General features: G+C 38.0%; 1 protein-coding gene across 5 annotated transcripts in view; it reads right to left on the bottom strand.

The window, feature by feature from the left end:
* Window positions 1–4483: 4483 nt before the first annotated feature.
* LOC122842905 (cAMP and cAMP-inhibited cGMP 3',5'-cyclic phosphodiesterase 10A-like) overlaps window positions 4484–21347 on the bottom strand; it is a 94434-nt gene continuing 77570 nt past the window's right edge. For 2 of the 5 annotated variants that reach the window (XM_044137199.1, XM_044137202.1), the window contains exons 3-22: window positions 21223–21251; window positions 19639–19762; window positions 18224–18273; window positions 17990–18130; window positions 16403–16558; window positions 15317–15367; window positions 14739–14797; window positions 14110–14161; window positions 13707–13849; window positions 12796–12888; window positions 12433–12619; window positions 11075–11217; window positions 10163–10246; window positions 9932–10082; window positions 9672–9827; window positions 8332–8504; window positions 8133–8244; window positions 7839–7919; window positions 6257–6345; window positions 4484–4624 (exon numbers count right to left, since the gene is read on the bottom strand). In XM_044137199.1, the coding sequence (XP_043993134.1) occupies window positions 4525–4624; window positions 6257–6345; window positions 7839–7919; window positions 8133–8244; window positions 8332–8504; window positions 9672–9827; window positions 9932–10082; window positions 10163–10246; window positions 11075–11217; window positions 12433–12619; window positions 12796–12888; window positions 13707–13849; window positions 14110–14161; window positions 14739–14797; window positions 15317–15367; window positions 16403–16558; window positions 17990–18130; window positions 18224–18273; window positions 19639–19762; window positions 21223–21251 (2174 nt within the window). In that variant the 3' untranslated portion in view covers window positions 4484–4524. The remainder of the gene's footprint in view (window positions 4625–6256; window positions 6346–7838; window positions 7920–8132; window positions 8245–8331; window positions 8505–9671; window positions 9828–9931; window positions 10083–10162; window positions 10247–11074; window positions 11218–12432; window positions 12620–12795; window positions 12889–13706; window positions 13850–14109; window positions 14162–14738; window positions 14798–15316; window positions 15368–16402; window positions 16559–17989; window positions 18131–18223; window positions 18274–19638; window positions 19763–21222; window positions 21252–21347) is intronic. The other 3 variants (XM_044137200.1, XM_044137203.1, XM_044137201.1) reach the window with 2 other exon arrangements.

Raw genomic sequence — 21347 nt, 5'->3', positions numbered from 1 at the left:
TAATTCAGACCTTCTTTCCAACAAAAAGCATTCCCACAGAATAATGCAACTGCCACTATGTCTCAGATGGGGGTTGATATCTTCATTGCTATGTTCAGTGATGACCAGAGTATCTTCTTTTACATATTTGCTAAAGTCCCAACATTTCTTCACACAAGATTTTTTGTGGCTTTCCTTTCACCACTGCCTTAAGGACCAGATTTATGCAATACAAAATTAAGACAGTCATGTTTTAATAAGTTTGCAGGTGTGTCTCATGCTTTTCTATTTTCAGATGCTGCTTTTATTGATTAGAGACGCCTTAAATAGTACGGAGAAAGATTACATAAAACAGAGCGTTGGACCTCTTGAAAAGAATGCCAATTCATCCAGTCACAGCAAAAGAATACAGTGAACAACCAAGACTAAATAGTCCTACACATTCTCTTTATTCACTGCTTAAATAAACTGTGCAGTCAGAAGAACATATAGTAAAAAAAAAGAAGAGCTGCAACAGAGAGACGTTTCTTTTCAAAGATGTATTTAATAAAAGTCATTTGGGCTACGGCTCTTACATTTACAGTTGAGACATTCCTCAGTTATTCTGGGTAACAGTAACATGTCTAGACTGTTTAATTTATCTTAATGTTTACTTTGTACAAACCAAAAAGGCAAACATTATTCTTCTTTGTATAAAAAATATAAGTTAATTTAAATTTAAATCTAATTAAGAAAATAACAATAGTCATATAATAATAATAATAATAATAATAATAATAATAATAATAATAATAATAATAATAATAATAATAAGGATGATGATAAAGATCATAAGCTAAACATAGTGCAGACAATGGGATATAACTGGTGCTGAAAAGGAGGAGGGACAGTGCAGTGACTTTAGAATGTTGTCTGGTGGAGTTGGAGTGATTAAAGGAGGAAAGCGTTCACACACACACACACGCAAACCTAGTAAGAAAGTGCACGACTGCCGTTCCATTTAGCACCATCAGAGCTTACATCTCCTCCTAGATTGTACACACTACTCACCTATTTCGGCAAATGAAAAGTCAGTATATATAAATATATATATAACTTCAGGTAAGGTGCATGCTAATTGTTGCTCTTGGTTGAAGCTTACTGGAAGCAACTCTGAAAAGTAAGACAGTAAGATGGATCACGTGGAGGAAACTGATGGTGCATATGAACCTATGCAGCGACACCCAGAATCTGCAACCAATGAGGACATTCATAAAAATGATACATTCACCACACTCAGGGGGGCTGCAGAACCAGTTGGACAATAACAAAACAGACAAACAAAAAACAACAACATGAAAGAGTTGAGCAGACACTTGAGTCTGAAAAATGAATGAGGACAAAACAGTTTGTCTCTTGGAAGATCTTGGAAACTTATTTAAGAGTCCAAACGTATCTTCTAGTTTGATTTAGGAAAATTAGTTATTTCTTTCTACAGCCTGTGTGTCACACAGTGGCAAAAATTCAAACAACACTCATGAGTTACAATCCCAGAGACATAATTTAACTTTGTTGAAATCATATGAAGCCTTCAATGGTGTTTGTGAATGTTTGGTGTTATTTCTGCATGCCCGTTTAAAAGAATAGAATGATTGTTTATGTGCTTTTTCAGGTGAAATACAGTTGTGTTCAAAATAACAGCAGTACATAATCCCTTAATGAGATCTCTCCTTGTTTCTGGTAGAAATTATATTTCTACGTGGCAAATAACGCAGCAGTGAATGTAGCAGAGCAACAACATCAACAGACATGCATTGAGTTTGATAACATATTCAAAGCAATGATTCATGAACAAGCCGACTGATCAGCTCCAGTGTGATCTAAAAGGTCGTCCGTTACATGTGAGAACAATTACAAGATGGCTACTGAGGCCAGTATTTCAGCAAAGTGGCATATGCTAACCTGAGTGAAGATGGCCGCCCTTAGTGTCAGATGTTTGTGCAGCAAATTTTTTTATTTGTGCTGCTATCATTTTAACAATATTATTAAATGTTTCAGGTCAACCAGTCCCCAGCAATCCCAACATTTACAAAATAAAACAAATTTGGTGTCCATCTGTGCTTCCAATGTTTTAGCTGCAGAAACCAGCAGGAACATAGGGCAATGAATTTCTATCAGTTTTGTTTGATTTTGTTAATGTGGAGGGTGTGAGGGGCAGGTTGATTGCTGGAAACGGTTTTTTTTAGATCTTAAAAATGACAACGCAAACAAAACTTTTTGCTGCACAAACGTTTGACCCCATATTTTGTTTCATCAGAAGAAGGTGAGGGGGCAACTTCACTCAGGTAATATGCCAGAGAGGTTACAGTTTCCCAAAGAACACACTGACTGACCCAAAGAGAAACAGTGCAGCATTTTATGGACTAATGAAATGAAGATTGTTCTTTCAGGTTGTGGAGAGAGTGGACGGTTTTTCTGAAGATGAATTCAAGAGTTTCAGTACACTGTAAAGCATGGTGATCAGGCATTATGACATAATAATGTTATATCAGTGTGTCATCTTAAAAACATCAACCTAGTAAAATTTCAACCAGCAACACTTTTATTTCCAAAAAGCTTTAATTATTTTTGGCCGGGCCAATCAGTGAACAGAAAGATAAGTTGTTAATGATGATGTTGAATTTCTGCACTGTTTTAGAATTGAAGTCTGCCTGTAGTTCTAGCAATGGCAGTGGAGTTGTCCAATCCGTTTGCTCACGCTTTCAAATCTTAAAATTAACATTAACAGCCGCTTTGTTTGGATTGGCTCTACTCTCTTGCAGGTAAGAAGATAATTTGCAGGTAATTTCTGGTAATCTTAATAGCATAGAACTGGCAAACATTAGCAATTGGTTAAAATTTAAAAACAGATTCCACGCCTCCAGCCAGCTTTTACTGGGCTACCAATCTACATATTAAAAACATTTCAATCTATTGCAAAGACTACATCCAAACTAATAATCTCTATTTAATTTAGAATCTCTTTGACACAAATAACAGAATTTCATACATTTTACAATTACTTTGCAATTTAAATAAATCCAGGAGATAAAACGTTAACAACTCCAGAAACAGCTCTAACTGGGCAGCATTTGGATTTCTAACCAACAGTCCAAAGCCCAGGAACTTCACCTGATGGAATACTCATTGAGTGACACCAAATGTGCAAAACTGAGGAATGCGACCTGATTGGAGTACCTGTTCACAGGTGGTAGAAGTGGGTCGGCTCCATGCAACATCTGTAGATGTGAAGGAGTTCTCAGAAACAATGGAAGCGGAGCTAAATGTCCGACAAATCTAAACCTTTAAGTGTGTTCAATCTAGAAAAGTATAATAGAGAAAATAATTTGTTTTAAAGGTTTGTCTCTGTCTGTTTCAGTAGAATGACCCTAAATCCTAAATTTGGTACGTTTTTCTACATATTTTGATTCTAAATTAAATACACCATGTTCCCAATGAATTTGCTCGTATGGAGAGAAAAAAAAGCTATTATAAGAAATTTAGAGCGTCAGTCACTTTTTTTTTTTTTTTTTTAACACACTGCTTTTAGTTTGAACACAAGTGGAATTTATGATGCGGTAAAGGAGAAGGGAGTACAAATTACGGATTATGCAGTCTTGGCTTAAAATAAACGAGCAGGGTTTGGATCCTGGTGATCAGAGCGATGTTGGTGCAGCTGGTTCCTAAATGCTGAGGGGTGAGAAGCTGCAGGGACCACCTCAGACTTTAAACAATGTGACTCTCTCATGACTGTTCACCAACGTCAACATCACAGTTCATCCATGTTTCTAGGGGATTTCTGCAATCTCCACATAGAACAGGCTGTGTTTATTCAAGTACTGCAAAGGATATTTGCTAAAAAAAGACAAAAAATAAAGCAATTGCAAACACATTCTAATGTCCGCCTTCTGAATAAGGTGTCGCTACACCAGACATCTGCTCTACACATTCCTTCTGTCTCTGGGAATAACTTGCTGAAGTAGTGCGCGTGCAATAAACTCAACACAGAAGGCAAACAGTACCATCTCAAAGGAGCCTGAACTGAAAAGCAAAATTCACATATCCTAGCCTGTTGAAGGTCTAGAGTAAGGCCTCTTCAAATACAAGACCATAACAGGAACAGTTCAAATTAAGGAAAATGACAAGAAAAGCCAAAAAAAAAAATAATTACAACAATAACAAAAACCAAAAATAAAATACAGGAAAGGACTCAAAGGCTGTTCTATCAAATAGATTTTCCCAAGCTGAGAAAACGCAGGGTGATGGACTGAGATCCCTCCCCGACCGTTGTCTGTCAGTCTCTGGGATCGGTGAAACCGTCAGTGTGGACACCTCCGTCACCCAATGAGGTAACTGTGTGTTTTTCAAAAGTCAAGCCGCTTTCAGCGCGTCAAACTCCTGCAGACGCAGGCTGTGGTTCCTCCCTTCCTCCTCCATCCCGTCCCCACTCCCCCTCGTGAAATGTCCAGGACCGTGGCAGGATTCAGTTCGTATGTTTCTTTGTTGGGTCAGTGACCCCTTTGGTAGTCAGTTGTCCACCTTGACAGGGCCTGATTCACTGGGCCGGGTGGGCAGAACATCCTCCACCTCCCCACGAACTATCTGCTCCCAATGATTCAGGTTCTCCCTGAAAACAAAAAGGGACCAGAGAAAATAATTTTTTGTCAGCTTTAGAAAACTATTAATACGCCTCTATCCATTTTACACTGTATTTTATCTGGATTTTTATAACAGAAACTTCTGATCATTCTCTTCAGGAGACTGTCATAGATAAACAGAGTGTCTTCAGTCAGAGGCTTCTTCAACTTTGCTGTAATACAGGCTGCTACATAAGATCCTTCCTATCCACAGCCATCACCAAATGCAACAATTCTGTGAAGAAGCTTGAATTAACATGAGCTACAGCAACATTTTATTTCCCTTTGGGATCAATTTCTGGATTTGAATTTAAATAACATCTGGAAAGTGTGGGATGCATTTCTAATTAACCCCTTTTACTCTGTCACCCCTAAACATATCTTTCAGAAGGACAACAACCGCAAATCTACAGCCAGAAAATGGTTTAGATCAAAGGCCCAGTCCAAGTCCAGACCGAAATCCAACTGAGATTCTGTTGTGAAAGTTAAAAATGAATGCTCTCCCTCATCCAATCTGACTGAGATTCAATTATTTAGCTAAGAAAGATTTCAGTCTGTAGATGTGAAAAGCTGTGAAAGACATAAACCAATAGACTGGCAGCTGTTATTACAGTCAAAGCTGGTTCTACAAAGTTAATGCTTAATATTAATATTTTTATAAAAAAAAGAAAATTATTAAAAAATGTCTTCTTTTATATCCACTTCACCAAATTATGTTTTAGGTTGGTGTATCACATAAAAATCAAGTAGAATACATTAAACTTAGTGGTTGTAAATTGAAAAGTTGTAAAAAGGTTTTAAGCATATGAATATTTAACTCAAATTAATACCTATACACAAAGAATAATGCAAAATAATCTTAAACCTTTCCTGAACTTCTTCAAATAGCGTTAGCACTGTTAGCACCACTGTAAATCATTAATCATGCCAACTAGTGGATCCGTAATGAAGACGACCCCTCCATTAATCCGCCCTGATGGATGCGTGTAAGAAGCATCACGTCCGTCCGCTGCCATCCTCCTCGACCAGCTGGCCTGATGCAGTCTGCACCTCTGTGGCAGATACCAGCATTAGCTGCAGGGCTCCGTGGGGTCTAGGCCCGCTGCCCACCCAGAGCTGGGTGCTGACGTACAGCCGGGGTTTAAACATTACACTGCTCACTTTGTTTGCATTCCCCGCAGATCAAGGACACATTTTAAAACAGCAGCAGAAGGGCAAGCGAATGTGCAACTCGACCCTGTTTGAAAAGCAGTAATAACAGCCGTAAATACATTCTTTACGCGCTTACTGAACTTGCAGAGGAGAGATGCAGCAGACAAGCCAGTGCATCAAGGTGGGAGGAGTGACAGTTTTGTTTTTCTTATGGGTATTAAAAAAGTTGAGGCATTAAGTTGCGATAAAGCAGCTGGCATATTTAGAGTGCTCAGAATGTGCATTTTTATAGTGCTCATACTCCTTAAAAGCTTTCATCTAATGTGATGGATAAAGTACCTCTAATCTCGCTCAGAAAGACAATATTGTTTAATGAAAGGTCCTGACTGCTGCTTTTTGAAATTCTTTCACTCCTAAATATAGCTCCATCCAGCAAAAGTAGCTCATAAAAAAAACAAAGAAAAACTTACTTGCAGGCATTTAGGAGTGGACTAGATGGAGGGAAAAGCTCTGAAAGTGTCATGTAGCATGGAATTGCCACACTGTTGTAGAATCCCACCTTCAACACAAAAGAGAAAAGAAAAAAAGCAACTTATGTGTAGCTTTTCTACAACGAGCTTCAGGAACAGTTTGATGACTTTATGCCAAGCAACAAGTTACACTGCCATCTCTGCATTGTTGAACCTATTTATAATAAAGGAAAGAGAAACTGCAGCCATGGCTAAATCTGAAAACTTAATAAATGATTCAGCAATTAAACAAATAGGGTTTTCCATGGGAAATATTAAAATGTCTTGTGCCCTTCTTTTTGAGGTGAGCAAAACTTACCAGGCTATTTATGTCTTGTAAAGAAGTAAATAAGATTAAATACTTAGATAGATTTCATTATTTGACTCTAAATTAAGTTGATTATTAGTATGAATATAGCAGAAACAGTAGATCTAAACTTGCGTATTTAGTATGCAAATGAGGAAAATTAAGCTTTAAATGGGTACAATTCTGACCACTAGATGGCAACAAAGTGCTTCTGATACTCTAATAAGTATGTGTTGAATATGTTTCAACAGGCATTAGGGGGAACAATAGGCCTCCATGCTTCTCTGTGGATTTTACAATGGAGACTCAGGGCAATAGTAATAAAAAATAAAATTATGAGAATAAAGTTGTAATAATATAAAGACAGAATAATTTTAGAATAAAGTCATAATATTGTAACTTTATTGTCATATATCATGACTTTAATAAAGCAATTTTATCATTTTTATTTTCCTAGTGTAGACTTAATACACTGTTGTATGTTTTGGCTGAACAATTGCAACAATTGTATACATGTTAAGACAGTTAAAATAAAAATAAAATAGTACCTATATTTCTTAAAGAGGAGTTGGGAAACAAAATTAGGGCCTTGACAGGTCAGACGCTTTATACAATTTGGCCACAAAATATCTGAGTGATACATCAGTTAAGCTGTGTAAATAAAGTGAAGAGTAAAATTAAATTCTGATTAGAACTGCTGTAAACAACTCGTGTGAATATTCTGTGGATTACTCTAATAATCCTGTAAAGGTTCACAGGATTACTCTCTGATTAAACTTTGGTTCAAAATTAATTGAGCAAGCCAAGAGTGGGGGTTCTTCAAAAATTTATTTTTTGCCTATTATGATGAATGACAGTACGCATATTGCCACCATTCAACACAAAGATTTGTAAAGAATCTGCAGAATCTGTCCTTTGTGTTATTAGTGACTACAGCTATCTGTTCTGAAATGTCTAAGTCTGGGAAGTTTTGTCCATACATATTCAGTTTAAAAGTTTTGAAGTTCTATTTATTTTTCAAATTGTCCCTTTAATGCCAACAAAAACCAAATTCAAATATGGTCTGCAACTATTTTCTTAAAATAGTATGTTAATCCTGTTCCACCTCTGCCATTTGTACTTTCCTCTCTCCACAGTCTTATGTTTACAGACTAAGTTCCCACCAGAGCATGCATGTCTCTTCTCTCTCTGTGTGTGTGTGGCATACAGCACACATATATTCTGTGCTGGTCTTACTTGGCCCTGGGGAACCTCGTCCTTCTTGTCTCTGTCCATCATAGGGATCGGCTGAATTCCGATCTTCTTCATTTCATCTCCCTGCAGAGAAACAAAACAACAAGATACCTTTTATTTTGTGCATGCTGCGGTAAACCTCCTGACCACCTGACAGTTCTATTTTGGGTGATTGGGGTTGTAGGACATGCAAAGTTGCAGCACTATTTACAAGCAAGAATAGAGGCCTGACTGTTAAAACTGGAGGCATGATCGTGACACTGAAACTTTTTGAGCTCAAACAGTATCCCACTGTACCTCAGCCCAGAACTCAGCATAGATGTCGTTAGCTGTGAGTCGTGTGACTTGCCACCGCTTGGTAACAGAGCACAGGTCACATGCTGTCATCATCAGACCAATCACACGGTCCCTGGAGGGGAGCAGAGCCTTGTTATATCCATGCAGAAGGAAACGAAAGCGGCTTTTAAGAACGCTTTGTCTGCAACTGCGTCCCGACCTGTGTGAATGGTTGTTCAGGTCCAAGCCACCGGTGGTCAGGAGCTCCGTCAGCTGCTGGTGGTTGTTGAAGTAGAGGGCAAGGTCGGTGGCGATGATAGCCTTCCGAATGATCTCCAGCACCTGCTCGTACTCGCTGGAATTCAGGTTGGAGAAAATATTGTGCCCTTCCAGCTATGAAAAACAAAGAGATCAATAAAAAAGCAAAAGCTCCACTTATGAGGCGTTCAGCTCAGCTACACTCCAAAAGTTTTAATCACAGGTTCATCTAAGCCCCAATCAGCGGATCACTGCGCATTCAAAACGAAGATCTTTGTAGCAAACTGTTAATCACCTTTTTACCAAATCAGCTGATCCAAAGAAAAAAAAAAACAAAGACAAGAGAAACTTGGGAGAAATGCCAAATTGATAATTGGTATGATCAAAGAGTTGCCTCAGCCCTTCAAAAGTGATTCAATGAAAGAAAATCAGTGAAAGGTCAAAGGTTATGGATGCAAACGTGAAATGACCTTTGCTCTTTGATCCAGTACGAGAGCATCTCTTTTGCAGCACCACAAGCAAACAGCAATCTCCAAAATTATTGCCACCCGTGGTAAAGATGTGCAAGAAGTAGAAATGTCTCTGTTTGAATTTTGCTGCTTTTTTCTGAGCTCTTGTTTTTCTTGCTCTGACTGTCTTTTCTTCTTAAGGGCTTTTATATAAAAAGACACAGAAAATCCTTTTTTTTCCCAGACTTTTTGTCAAGATGTAATTATGCCAATGTGACAAAAATAATTCTGGATTTATAGCATCTCAAATTAGCTAATAGTACTGTTAACATTACTAAAATACCTGTGTCTAATGTTTGTGTATATTCCCTTAAAGAAAGTGGATCCTTACCTTAACTTTGTGACTCAGATTTCCAAAAAGCTGTCAACATTTTGAAATCAAACATGCTCCATAACAGACAGGGTGAAAGCTCAAAAGGAAAAAAAACATATCAACTTTGATGTACTGTGGTCTGCCACTATTTTCTTTTTACAGAATTTGAACCAGGTGAAGCTATAATGAGTTTTGGCTAGAAAATATTTACCGACAAAGAAGATTTGTTTTCATCTTGGATGCAACTGTACAGTGTGTATTTGCGTATGTACAGTTTTGACTTAATTATTGCTGTTTTGAGTCCATATACTCCAGTTAGTGATTAACCAATTACTAAATTAATTGACAATTATTTCATAATCAATTCATCACAATTAATCTGATTAATTGTTTCAGCCAAAATAATTTCATATAAATTTTGATTATAGTAATCAGAGGTCTTATTTACAGTGCACCGAGTGTATCGTAAAGGAGCTCTACCTGCAGGATGGAGACAGTCTGGGAGAAGTGGTGCTGCTCCATGGTGGAGGTGGAGTACAGAGCAGCCAGTGGATGGTCAAACTTCTGCAGGTATGTGTTGCTGTAACCTCGATGGTCCAGATCGTGACACAGACAGGCTATCAACAAACCCTTCTTCTGCAAAAGAAGGAGGCTCATTGGCAAGAAACAAAAGCAGCTAAAATTGAGAATTTATTTTAATTATTGCCGGATTTTTTTTATAAGCCAAGCATGACACAAACCTCTAGCTCTGTGAAGATCCCGGTGGTTTTCTGCAGGATGGCAAACATGCAGTGTGCCACTGTGACCGCATGCTTCCAGTTGTGGTAGGGCACACGGCGGTAGTTTTTCCGTACTGACATGGTGAATCTGCAGAGCTTCTCCAGCTCAAAGCTGAACACATGTAGAAAATAAAAAAGAAAAGATTACTGAGAGAATTAGAGACTAACAACGTCCTGCTACTGTGGCATTACCTGGACTTTCCACAGGAGCTGTGAACCATGTAGATGAAGACGGCCGGCCAAATCTCCTCAAAGGGATTGATGTCAAACTGGAACCTGGAGGGAGACATAACATGATCAGCATGTAAACTCTCATCCTTTTCTTCACAAACATTTGGCTTACACACAGAATCAAGATTTCATTCAGTGGCTTGCAAAATATTTCTTTTTCACACTTTCACATTTCAACCACAAACTTTAATGTATGCTACTGGGGATTCATTTGACAGTAGCAAAACATTATGAAGAGGAAGTAATGAAAATCTGAAAGGTGTAGCATGGAGTTCTCCTCAGCCCCTCTTACTCCGACGCCCCTAAAGAAATACAGTGCAATGCTTTCAGAAGTCCAGCCGTTCAAACGGTTATCTGGAAATGTAAAGAGCCTAGTACAATATTTCTTTGTTTTCTACTTGGTCGTCCATCTAAACTAGGACTCCGCAACCTTCAACTCCGGAGCTGCAAGTGATTCTTTCAATGATGGTTCTTAATAACTTTCATTAAATATGACAAAGAACAAGCTAATGTTTAAAAATATTGCTTTAATAAAAAAATTCATGCTTTGACACTTTTCTTCATGGAACAACTGCATTGGAGAATGACACTGAAAGTACCATTTGTGCATCTAATTGAGTCTTAATTAGGCAGATTAAGTACCATTTGTGCATCTAATTGAGTCTTAATTAGGCAGATTAATTGGTACAAAGATTGAAAAGTGCTGATATAAACTGACATGCTGGGTAAAGAAAACTGTCAATCAAAGAAACACCTAGCAGGCCTTCTGGAGAACCTGCAGGGAATCGTGCTGTATTGTGAAATATGGTGGTGGCAGCATCATGCTAATTTCACAACAACTCTAGTTGATTTTGAATATTCTTATTCACTCACGTTTCAATTTCTTTGTAAATGGGTTCAGGAAGGTTGAGTTGGGTGAGGGTCTTCCACTCCTCTGACGTGCAGATGCTGTGATAGGACAGCTTTTCCATCGTCACTCTGTAGATGCATTCAGAGTGCCGGATCCTGTGGTACATCTGCAGAGAGACAGCGGCGAGGCCAAAGAGCGGGAATTGCTCTTTAAAATGTCAACACACACGCTGAACACTCGAGAGCAGTAAATCACACAGAAACCCTGAGCGTGATGTGAAACTCTTCATGCGTCACTGCTGTAATTTCACTAAAAGAGGGCTTTTTCCCCGGCCTCCCTCCACATCTGGTTTGTGTCCCTGTCCCCCCGTGCAGACAAACGGGCGGTGGAAGCGGCCAGGTACAGGCGCCTGGGCCCCGCGTAAATCACTGCGAATCAGGAGCCGGCCAAAGTTACGTTTCCTAGAGACGTGGGGCATAAATCTCAGCCAAACATAAATCCTGTCACTGGACGGATGCGAGAGAGCGCTCGTCTTAAAATATTAACATCCCGCATCAATTTTAAAACCAACTTTGTGACGCCGTTCCCTGCGTAAGCATGTCGCATGGAGTCGACAATGACTCGGGTCCCGCGGTAAGCGGACGATTTGACAGACAGACCACACAAAGCAAGAGGTGGGAATTTAGTGTTATTCATGAAAGAGATAATCGTCAGTTTTTATTCACATTTCGAGGTAATGGAAACTACAAACAGAAACTGCAGTCTTGATGTGGAGGGAAATTACAATTGCAAAGTAGCACGTAAGCTGCAACAAACATGAAGAGTGAAGAACGCTGCGGGTCAGCTGACAATAACCACTGATCTGGACTGTCACAGTTTATTGAATTTTTATTGTGAAAAATTTATTATCATGATAAGAATTTTCTGTTATCATCGTCACAATAAATTTCAAGTAATGATGTTGAAGAAAAAACAAAACTAGCAGTATTATCAGAAATGTTTTTACTATTTTCCCCACTATTGTTAAACAAATAGTGGGCAATCAGGAAATTTAAAAATATGATTAAATAAAGTTGCTGTGTGCAGTTTAGTGATATAAATCTCACTTTTTAAATATGTGGCATCCTGAAGAAGCCTGTTTCAAATGGGAATATTTTTCAAGAATAATATTTGTGTTTACTGTTACATGCATTTACAGTCATACAGTTACCTACAAAAAGAAGTATTAAATAGTTGTTGGCTTTTTTTTGCGATAATTTTTATCGTTATCACAATAGTACCACAAAATATTGCCATAAAATTTTAAGTCAATATCTCCCACCCCTTCGAGAGCTTTTTATGTATTCCATCAAAAACATTTAAGATTGTGTGGGATACTCACATTTGCACAGTGTAAGGCCAGAGCACAAAAGACAGCAAACATCTTAAAGTTGTTCTCATCGGTTTTAGTGAAGGCACTTCCGCTTAGCTTGTTCACCATCTGCACCACACCGATAACGGTTCCCCTGCTCACAATGGGCATGCACAGGATATTCCGCGTGGTGTAGCCAGTTTTGAGGTCTACCTCTCTATCAGAGAGCACGTGGACAGAGAGAAGGCATCAGTTTGACCTTTAACTTTATGTTGCTTACAGGTTTAGACAAGTGGGTTTTGTTTGTGATTCTAACACAATCCAGCCAGCTGGACTACAATAATAACTTAATGATACTTAAACAATGAGACAATAAAGAGAGCAGTGATTTACCGGTTGAACCGTGGGTCTGCATAGGCATCTGGGATATTTAAGACTTCCCCTGTCTGAGCTACTTGGCCAGCTATTCCTTTGTCTATGGAAAATCTGCAGAGACACGAGATGGGAGAGTGGAAGCATTTATTGGATAAACATTATGTTAAGAAGCTATATATGAACAAATATGATGATAGTCTTCAGTAAAGTCTGGTATTATCTGAATGCTGTTCCTTGAGGTACTGATATATTCACTGTATTTTGCAGAGATTTAATGTGACATAGCAAGACAAATATACTGGATAAATGTAAAGAGGAAAAGGAATTTATCTTTTTTTAAATTTTTTTTTCACACTTAAGGGTGGATTTAATATTTAAATTTTGACTAGACCATTAGTCACCCCAAAGTACATTAAAGTTTGTGGTTGTGATGTTGATATTTTTATAATCCTGCAAAAACACAAAATCTTGTCTGGTGTTTTTGGCCTAGTTTCTAGTGTAAATATCTTACCACACTTGAAATAACTCAAAACTAACATGTAAGTTACTTTCAGCAAAATACAGGAGCTGTTTTAAGTCAATAATTAATCTATCAATAATTCCTGATGGAAAAAAAATACTAGTTATAAGTGAAATAATCTGCCAGTGGAACAAGTGGAACATTTTATAACTTATAATGAGAAAAATGCTTAGTAAGATTTTGTGTTTTTGCTGTGTGTTGATCAATAATACAATCACCCCACAAACACATTCATCTTTGTGGCTGTGACGTTGATATTTATGAAGTGACTTTTTTCTCGATTGCTTTTACCACAAAACATTAGTGATTTAAGTACAGGAATCTGTCTTTCAAGATAATATCTAAAACATAAAAATACAAATTTGAAAACCACTTCAGAGTTAGAGTGTAGAATGAAAAGGTTATAAACCTTATTTCTTTTGTTTTTCTAAACACAGGTTTGCCTTCCTTCTCCTCCCCGATGTCGAACAGGTCAGAGTACAGTTCTTTGTTGCTGTGATCTACCTGGAAGAGCGCACATCTGTCTGCATTCACCAGGTTTTTTGCATATATCTGTAAAACAAAAAAAGGGGCACATCATTTTATAGATGATTAAACCAACAAGGAATCAGCAGTTTAGTTTTAGTGACTACTGAAATTAAACAAACTGCTTATTCAGCTGATTTGATCATTTTACAGTTTCAATCTGATGACACCCAAGCAACAATTTTAGCCAGATGAGGCGTTAGAGGAAGAACTCCCCTCAAAATAATCATATTTTATTGGTTATAATTAGGTGTAAAAAAAACTGATAAAGCATAAGTCAGACTCACCATAATATGTTCAAGTAGAGAATCTATTGCCACAATGTTATCAAAGTATGTTCTGTGCAAAAAGAAAACAACACATTGAGATGTTTTAACAAATAAAGCTCTGATGATGTTATAAAATTGTAAATGCTACAGTCCTGCTTAAGCTAATCCACATTTGTTGTGTTGTAGCCACAAATTTCAGAGCTTTTTATTAGGATTTTATGTGACACACCAACATAAGGTTGGTGTATTAGTACAAAAACCAAAATTATACCAGTCAGATTTTCTTATTTTAAGCAAAGACAAAATTATATTTTTACCATCATGGTAGACTTTGTGTTGGCCTGTCACATAAAAATCCAACAAATATGCACATCATGTACAAGTTTGTGGTTGTAATATAACAGAATGTGGAAAAGTTTCAGGAGTATTAATATGTTTGCAGTGCACTATAAGTTTGTTAAAATATAATTATTTCTCCTACTGCGTGAACAGTTTATTTAGGACTTGTGTTGTTGTGAATGCAGATAAATAGCTCCCACACTTGAAAGAATTTCCAAATTTTAGGATCATGGTGTAAAAACAAACTTCACAGCTTTTAAGCAGCTTTTATTGAGAGTTACAGAAGCAGATCTCAGTGCAGCTCTTACTTTGACACATCTAGTAGGAAGTCATTAAGCTCAGTCTGTTTGGCAAGGCCTCTGCACATCTAATAAAGAAAAATAGGTCAGGATCAGACACACAGATGTATGAAGAACTTTCTCTTATCTTTTCTCAAAACACATCCAGCATGTTCTGGTAAGCGAAGCGGCTCACTGTCTACAAACAGGCTCACGGGCCGTCTTCTCCTGTCTGTAACAAAGGAGTGTGTCAGCAGCAAGCAGCGCTTCGGCGCTAACCCAGGCTCAGAGGTCCACTGTGGCCAGAGCTGCAGTGGGACACCGCTCCTCTGGGGTACTATGTTATCTTTTTCATAAAACATAATGACGTCTCAGGGGAGATGTTTGTTGAACGCATGGTCTTGTTGATTGGACTGGGCATACTGACAACGCGGTTCCTGTACACAGTGGATTTCCCCAGTGCAGAACTAGAACAAACAATGTCATCCAGAAGCATAATGAATGGTAGGGTACACCTTATTGCTAGAGGCTCAAGATGAGAACTGCAACACATCTGTTAGAGGGGGCAAGCTCAAATTCAGATCAGGTCTGTATACAGGCATGCCTACCTGTACTTGATGAATGGCAACAGATGCCCAAGCTAAATTTGCTGTTGCAACCTGCAAAAAACAAAACAAAACAAAAAAAACGTAAACTTAGTTTTAAAGTTATGGAGACAGAAAATCAATAAATTCAAGCCACCTGGACACATTTTGACATTTTTAAAACAGTCACAGTCAAGCTAGCTCTCTCACAAATTCAGTGTAGCTCTGCATACTCAGCTAAAATCCTACAGAAAAGCATCACATGCTTGCTGTTCTGGTTTCTGCTTACAGAGCTTTAATGTTTCGCAGATTTATTTGGAAAAATAAACAAACTGCATGCAACTTGTGCAGCTGCAAAGGTAGTGGAAAAGGGTACTCCCATCAGGATGTGGTGTAAATGAGACTCTGCTTCAATGTGAGAGCTATAGAACCAACATGATGAAGTGGCAAAAAGTCAAATCGAACACTAACAGGTTAATGTATGGGTATAAGATTTGTATCCATCTCAACATATATGTTTTTAAAAAAATTATTTTTCAACTAATTGCAAACAAACTAAAACTTTGTTGGAATTTTGAAACTTATTGCCCTGCATATTAAGAGTTTGTAGCAACAAAAACTCTTTTGTCCCAGTTAAAAAACAAGCGAAATAACAAAAGAGAAAAAGAAATATAACAAATAACATCTGATTTTAAGTTCCAAAAACAATCAGTTTAATCAGTTCTGTTAAAAATTATTTTCAGTAGCTATTTGCCTCTAATGTGATTGTGCACTTTTGGTGCTGCAAAAGTGCACAATGCTCACATTTTTCTACCGTAAAAACATTTTTACTTTATAAAAAATGTAAAACTATCAGCAACAGCTTGGATATTAAAAGTTACAGCTGTTGTCATTCAGTGAAACACAATAAAGCAGTCAAATTACCTCGGAAAATTCTAAATATTTGAGGTAGACGTCTAGTGAAAGCTGTCAGTATTTAAAGCGGAGCAACATCTTTATGTTGCTCTCGGCTTCAGACCTTTTCTACCAGTTTCTTGGGCACATTTCAATTCATCCTGCTTCAGCCTTATTTAAAATGTTGCAGGTGTCCTTGTTCTGATTTGGGCTGACCTCTTGGTGTCTTAGGTTGAAAGGCTCCCTGCCCCAGTGCCGATGCAGCTCCAGGATGGCGATGAGGTCCCCAATGGCAGTGAGGACGGGGAGACACAGGACAGAGTGAACATGGATCCCTGAGTCCTGCCCTGTGCCGTCCGGAAATCGCTCGTCCTGCAAATACAGAGAGACCCGTCCAAACATCTACCCAACTAAACTGCATGCGTGTTACAACAGTGTATCAGAGGAAAGTCTACGGCCAGGCACAAAAATGTGACTTGCATTGTACGTTCAACTGTTTGGGTTGTTTGATTGACTTGTTTGCTGAGATTTGTTTAGATTGGTGGATTTTCCGTCACAGAAGATCTGTGTTGATATTTTCTTCTGGAATCTGTTTTAAAAATGTTCCTGTTCAGACTGACTTCTAGCTGGAAAAGCCCCTGGTTTGTCAGATTCGGTTTTCTAATCAAAACAGGCAAATTAGCCTGGAAGTCACAATGAATAGAAATATAGACATTATGTTTTCTGCTTATGGTGCAAAAATATTCATAACCTCTAAAACGGTTTTTACAAATATTGTCATTTTGCAACCACAAACTTGATTATGAATTTTTAGGATTTAATGGATAGGATTTAATTTTTAGGATTCTCAGATGGACCATCACAAAGAAGTGCATAATTGTGAAGAAAAAGAGGAAAAAGAAGAAAGAAAATTCATACTTAGTTTTCAAAGAAGAAAAATCATTCATGCATTTGTATTCAGTCCCTTAGCAGCTTGGAAATGGAAAAATTTATCCTTTTATCTTTGCAAAAACAGCCAAAGCTCAGTCAGGCTGCATGAAGAATGTTTACAAAGCACTATTTTTAAATCTTGTCATTGATTCTCAGATGGATTTGGGACTGAATTTGATCTAAACCATGCCTCCAGCAGGTTTTCTTCCAGGATTTTTCTGGTTTTCAGTCACATCCAATGGCCGCTCTACTCTGACCACCTGCTAAAGGATGCTCTCCTTTAGCAGGTGGGGTTGCTTACCCCACCATGATGCTGCCACTACCATGTTTCACAGTGGAGACTGTATTGTCAGGGTGATGTGCATTGTTGGTTTTATCAAACTGTTAAAATTTTGATATCATCTGATATGCAGAACTATACGGTTTGTCACAGACTGGAGCTTTAGCTTTCTTTCAACAGCAAATATCTTCTTGCCACTCAGATTTGTAGAGTGGATGACTAATGGTAATCACATTCAAAAATTCCTCTTATTGATCTATTAATGTCTGCAGCTTCTTGATTTCTTCTCTTCTTACATCTCTTGAAGAAGTTTGAAACTCTTAGTGCTCATCTTGGTGCTCTATGGTCTTTATGGTGCATTTGAAAAAAAAATAAACCTTTTAAATTTTGTCCCATTTCACAATTTTGCACTACTTTATTTTGGTTTGTTACATAAGATCTCTGCAAAGTATATTGAAGTCTTTTCTTATAATATGACAAAATAAATAAAAGCGTATTTGCAAGGTTCTGCAAACAGTTCAGTAACTAAACTATCAACACTGTCAAATTCTGATTAGTGTGACCTCATTCTGGTTTAAAGAGAGCTGTCGTACCCCCATGATGTCCTCTACTAGCAGTGTTTTGCGAGTCTTGGCAACGTAAGCGGCAATGGTTGTCCCGTATGAGATGGGGCCATACGGGACGAGGCTTGGACCGCCATCCTTGGCCCTCCTTGGAGTGTATAAACATAAACTCTGTTTTAAAAAAAAAGGAAAAGTAACAGCAGATGATGAGAAACACACATATAAAGAAAAGGTAACTTTAATGAGTAAATTCAAACAACTCACATTGTTGCATTCTCCCAAGAAATAAAGTGCAAAACTATCAGCTTTTGTTGCTGCAGAGAGAAGACATACATGTGCTTAGATGCAGCTTACGTCAGCAGTTTGCATTCTCAGACATTTTCTCCAATCGATTAAGGACAGGCGTAGACAAAAAGCATAACAAGGAGGCAGCTGTAATCGAATCGTATAACAATGGCCCACATAGCAACAAGTTTACTCTGACCGAGGCTTTCACTGCCTTCCAGTTCATCTCATTCCCAGTCCTCCTCTCCAGTCCCATTTCACACTCCGATATAGGTCATGTTATCATACAATGTGACATCAGAAAGGCGGCTGCAGCACACAATACTCAGATTATCAGGAAGTTAATGAGTGATATGCTTCGGGTGAACTGGCATATTTAGTTCACTCGGAAACATTTAATCACTATTAAATGTATGTTTACATATATTTTTAAGTGGTTTACCCTGCACATATCTCAGCCGCTGACCAAGCTATTTTTTGTCTTTTTCCACATATACTTTAGGTTTTTAATCATCTAATTAACACCACAGTTATGATCTGGCAAAGCAAACAAAACAGTGAATGTGTCAATTTTTCTTTAGATATACATGTGACTCTCGTTTACCTCACAGAATAGATGTTATCTGAAGACTTAGCTGAGTGTGACTTTAATCTTAAAAAGCATAATTCATCATATTTTAGACAACGCAGACATGACATGAATTTTTGCCTTTGAGTAAAAATGCAGGTCATCTCTGCAGCAGAAACTACCAGAATGCTGCCTGAATTTTTGATTTTGATCTGAACTTTTGTCAGAAGTGGTTACTGTGTCAAGTTAAAGGCAGACTGGACTTGACATAGAAAGTCTTTAAATCTCTTTTGAGGGCGCTGGATAGCTAGGTCTCAATGCTACTGCTCCCAGATGTCATTTCTCTCCTCTGTCTTACTGGACAAGTCCACGTATAAATCTTTGCCTTATTAGCTTACTTTCCAGCTGGAACTTGGCAATCATTACTGTCATCTTGGGTGGCCATCATGTTTATACACTGATGCCCAGACTTCATGTTCCATATATAATGCTGGTTTCTTTCCTTAAAGCTAAATATTTATTGACTCTGGAGGAGGAAATAAATGTAAGTATCATGTTTTACAAGTCTGAACAAAAAGGAAAAGATGTTAAGAAAAATATGAAATATGGACTTAAATGGCTTCTTCAGAGTTATTTTTAATCATAAAAATCCCCCTCTGGAATTCTGAGTGTTTGACCCCAAGTTTATTGAGAGATGTTTATCCAGGAATTTGTCAGAAACACGCAGATTATTTTCCGTCAGAAAAAAAAAAATCTAGCTGTTCTCTGTGACATTTTGTTGTAGCTTTTGTGTAATAAGGTTTAGTATGTATTTATATGCTTTTACCTGTTTTGATTATGTTGGACAACTCATAGAGCAGAAGTTTGTTATCTCCTCCAGCGTCCAGCCGCTGCTCCATGAAGCTGTTCAGTTCATACACCACACCCTGCATGTTTGTGTCCTGGTACTGCTGGACACAACACAACACATTAAAACAATGGAAACCACTGGCACCTTGTGGCACATATTGATTTATACATTTCATAGAAAAGGAAGATACTATTTTTTAACTGAGGGAAAGAACATTATCTTTTTGCCATTGACCAAAATATTCTCCTCCACGACTCGTTGACATTCCCTCTCACTGCTGTGTTTTAGCTTAGAGATCCCCAGTGGCTGCAGAGAAGGTCATAAAACCCACAGTTCTGACTGGAGTCCCGACAAGCCCGGCTGCAGAGCCTCTGCTTTAAAATTGTCACTGTGCAAAAAGACAAACCTCCGGCCCTTTTTTACGAGGCCAAAGAGATGTCTATTTCTGCGCCTGCAGAGAGGGTGAGGACAGGACAGCAGGGAGAAAGCACTAGAAAGCGTCCCCGACGGGACGCTTTCTGCCCTCCCACATCCTGTTTGCGCAGACGTATGGATGACGCACTGAGGGGTTGAGGGGACCTCATTTATTTTCCTGTGTCATAAGTTTATTCTACAGAGGTGGACGGATGTGACAGGGAAAAGGTACAAGTTTAGGTGTGACACAGGGGAGAGTTTTTTTTCCAATTTCTTTATGGCTAATTAGTTGTAATAAAATGCACACTGGAGTCTTCAGCGTTATAAATGCTTGTTAATAGTCAGCATCATACAGTAAACCAGTGCCATCCTGTAGATAATAGAAGAAAACACTGGACTGACTGCCAAACTGTTTGGGCAACGGCCCGTTTGTTTGAAAATGTTTCAATTAAATTAGCTATGACATGTTAAACAATATAAGATCTGAAAAGTGTGGTCTGCATTAGACTTTAAACTCTTTTAATCTTCTACCTCTAAATAAAACATAGCAAATAATATAAAAATCTGTCTGTTCTTTAAAGGTCTCAGCCGTTTGTAAGAAAACATTAGCAAACAGCGTTCTGATAGGTAAGCAAACACCTGACAGGCCAGAGAGATGCTAATTAATCAAAATTAGAATCAACTTTATTGACAATGATTATGTGCACAAACAAGGAATTTGATGTTGGTTTGAAATGCTCGCTGCGTACAGACACTAAGTATAAATAGATAATCTTTAGAGGAATAAAATAAAGGATAAGAAGAACAGTATGTACAGCCATTTATTATATATATGAAGAAAAGAAAAAGTGGAATATGCTCATTTTGTTTCACAGCAGAGTAGCTGACTGCTCAGGCTATAAGGTGTTCATTGTGTTCATCAGAGAGGCAGCCTGGAGGAACAAACTGTCTCTGTGGGGTCTGGTTTTCGCAAATAGCACTCTGTAGCACCAACCTGAAGATAAAAGTTTAACAGTTTGTGTCCAGCATGTGTAGGGTCGACAGAGAGGTTAGCTGCCCTTTTTCTGAATATAGACCCACACAAGTCCTGGATGTAATCATTTAATTTAATAAGTGAGTTAGGTTTAGGTATAACACAAAACTTACCCTGCTGACTTCTTTAGTCGATGTGCCATCTGTAAAGACAAAAAAATGGTAACAATTAATCATGTGATTTATTTATCTTTTATCTGTTTGACTTATGTAATTTATGTAGAGATCAACCAAAATAA

This window comes from Gambusia affinis, linkage group LG13 (genome assembly GCF_019740435.1).
Source record: "Gambusia affinis linkage group LG13, SWU_Gaff_1.0, whole genome shotgun sequence".
NCBI classification, from domain to species: domain Eukaryota; kingdom Metazoa; phylum Chordata; class Actinopteri; order Cyprinodontiformes; family Poeciliidae; genus Gambusia; species Gambusia affinis.
This window is presented reverse-complemented; position numbering and strand designations above follow the sequence as displayed.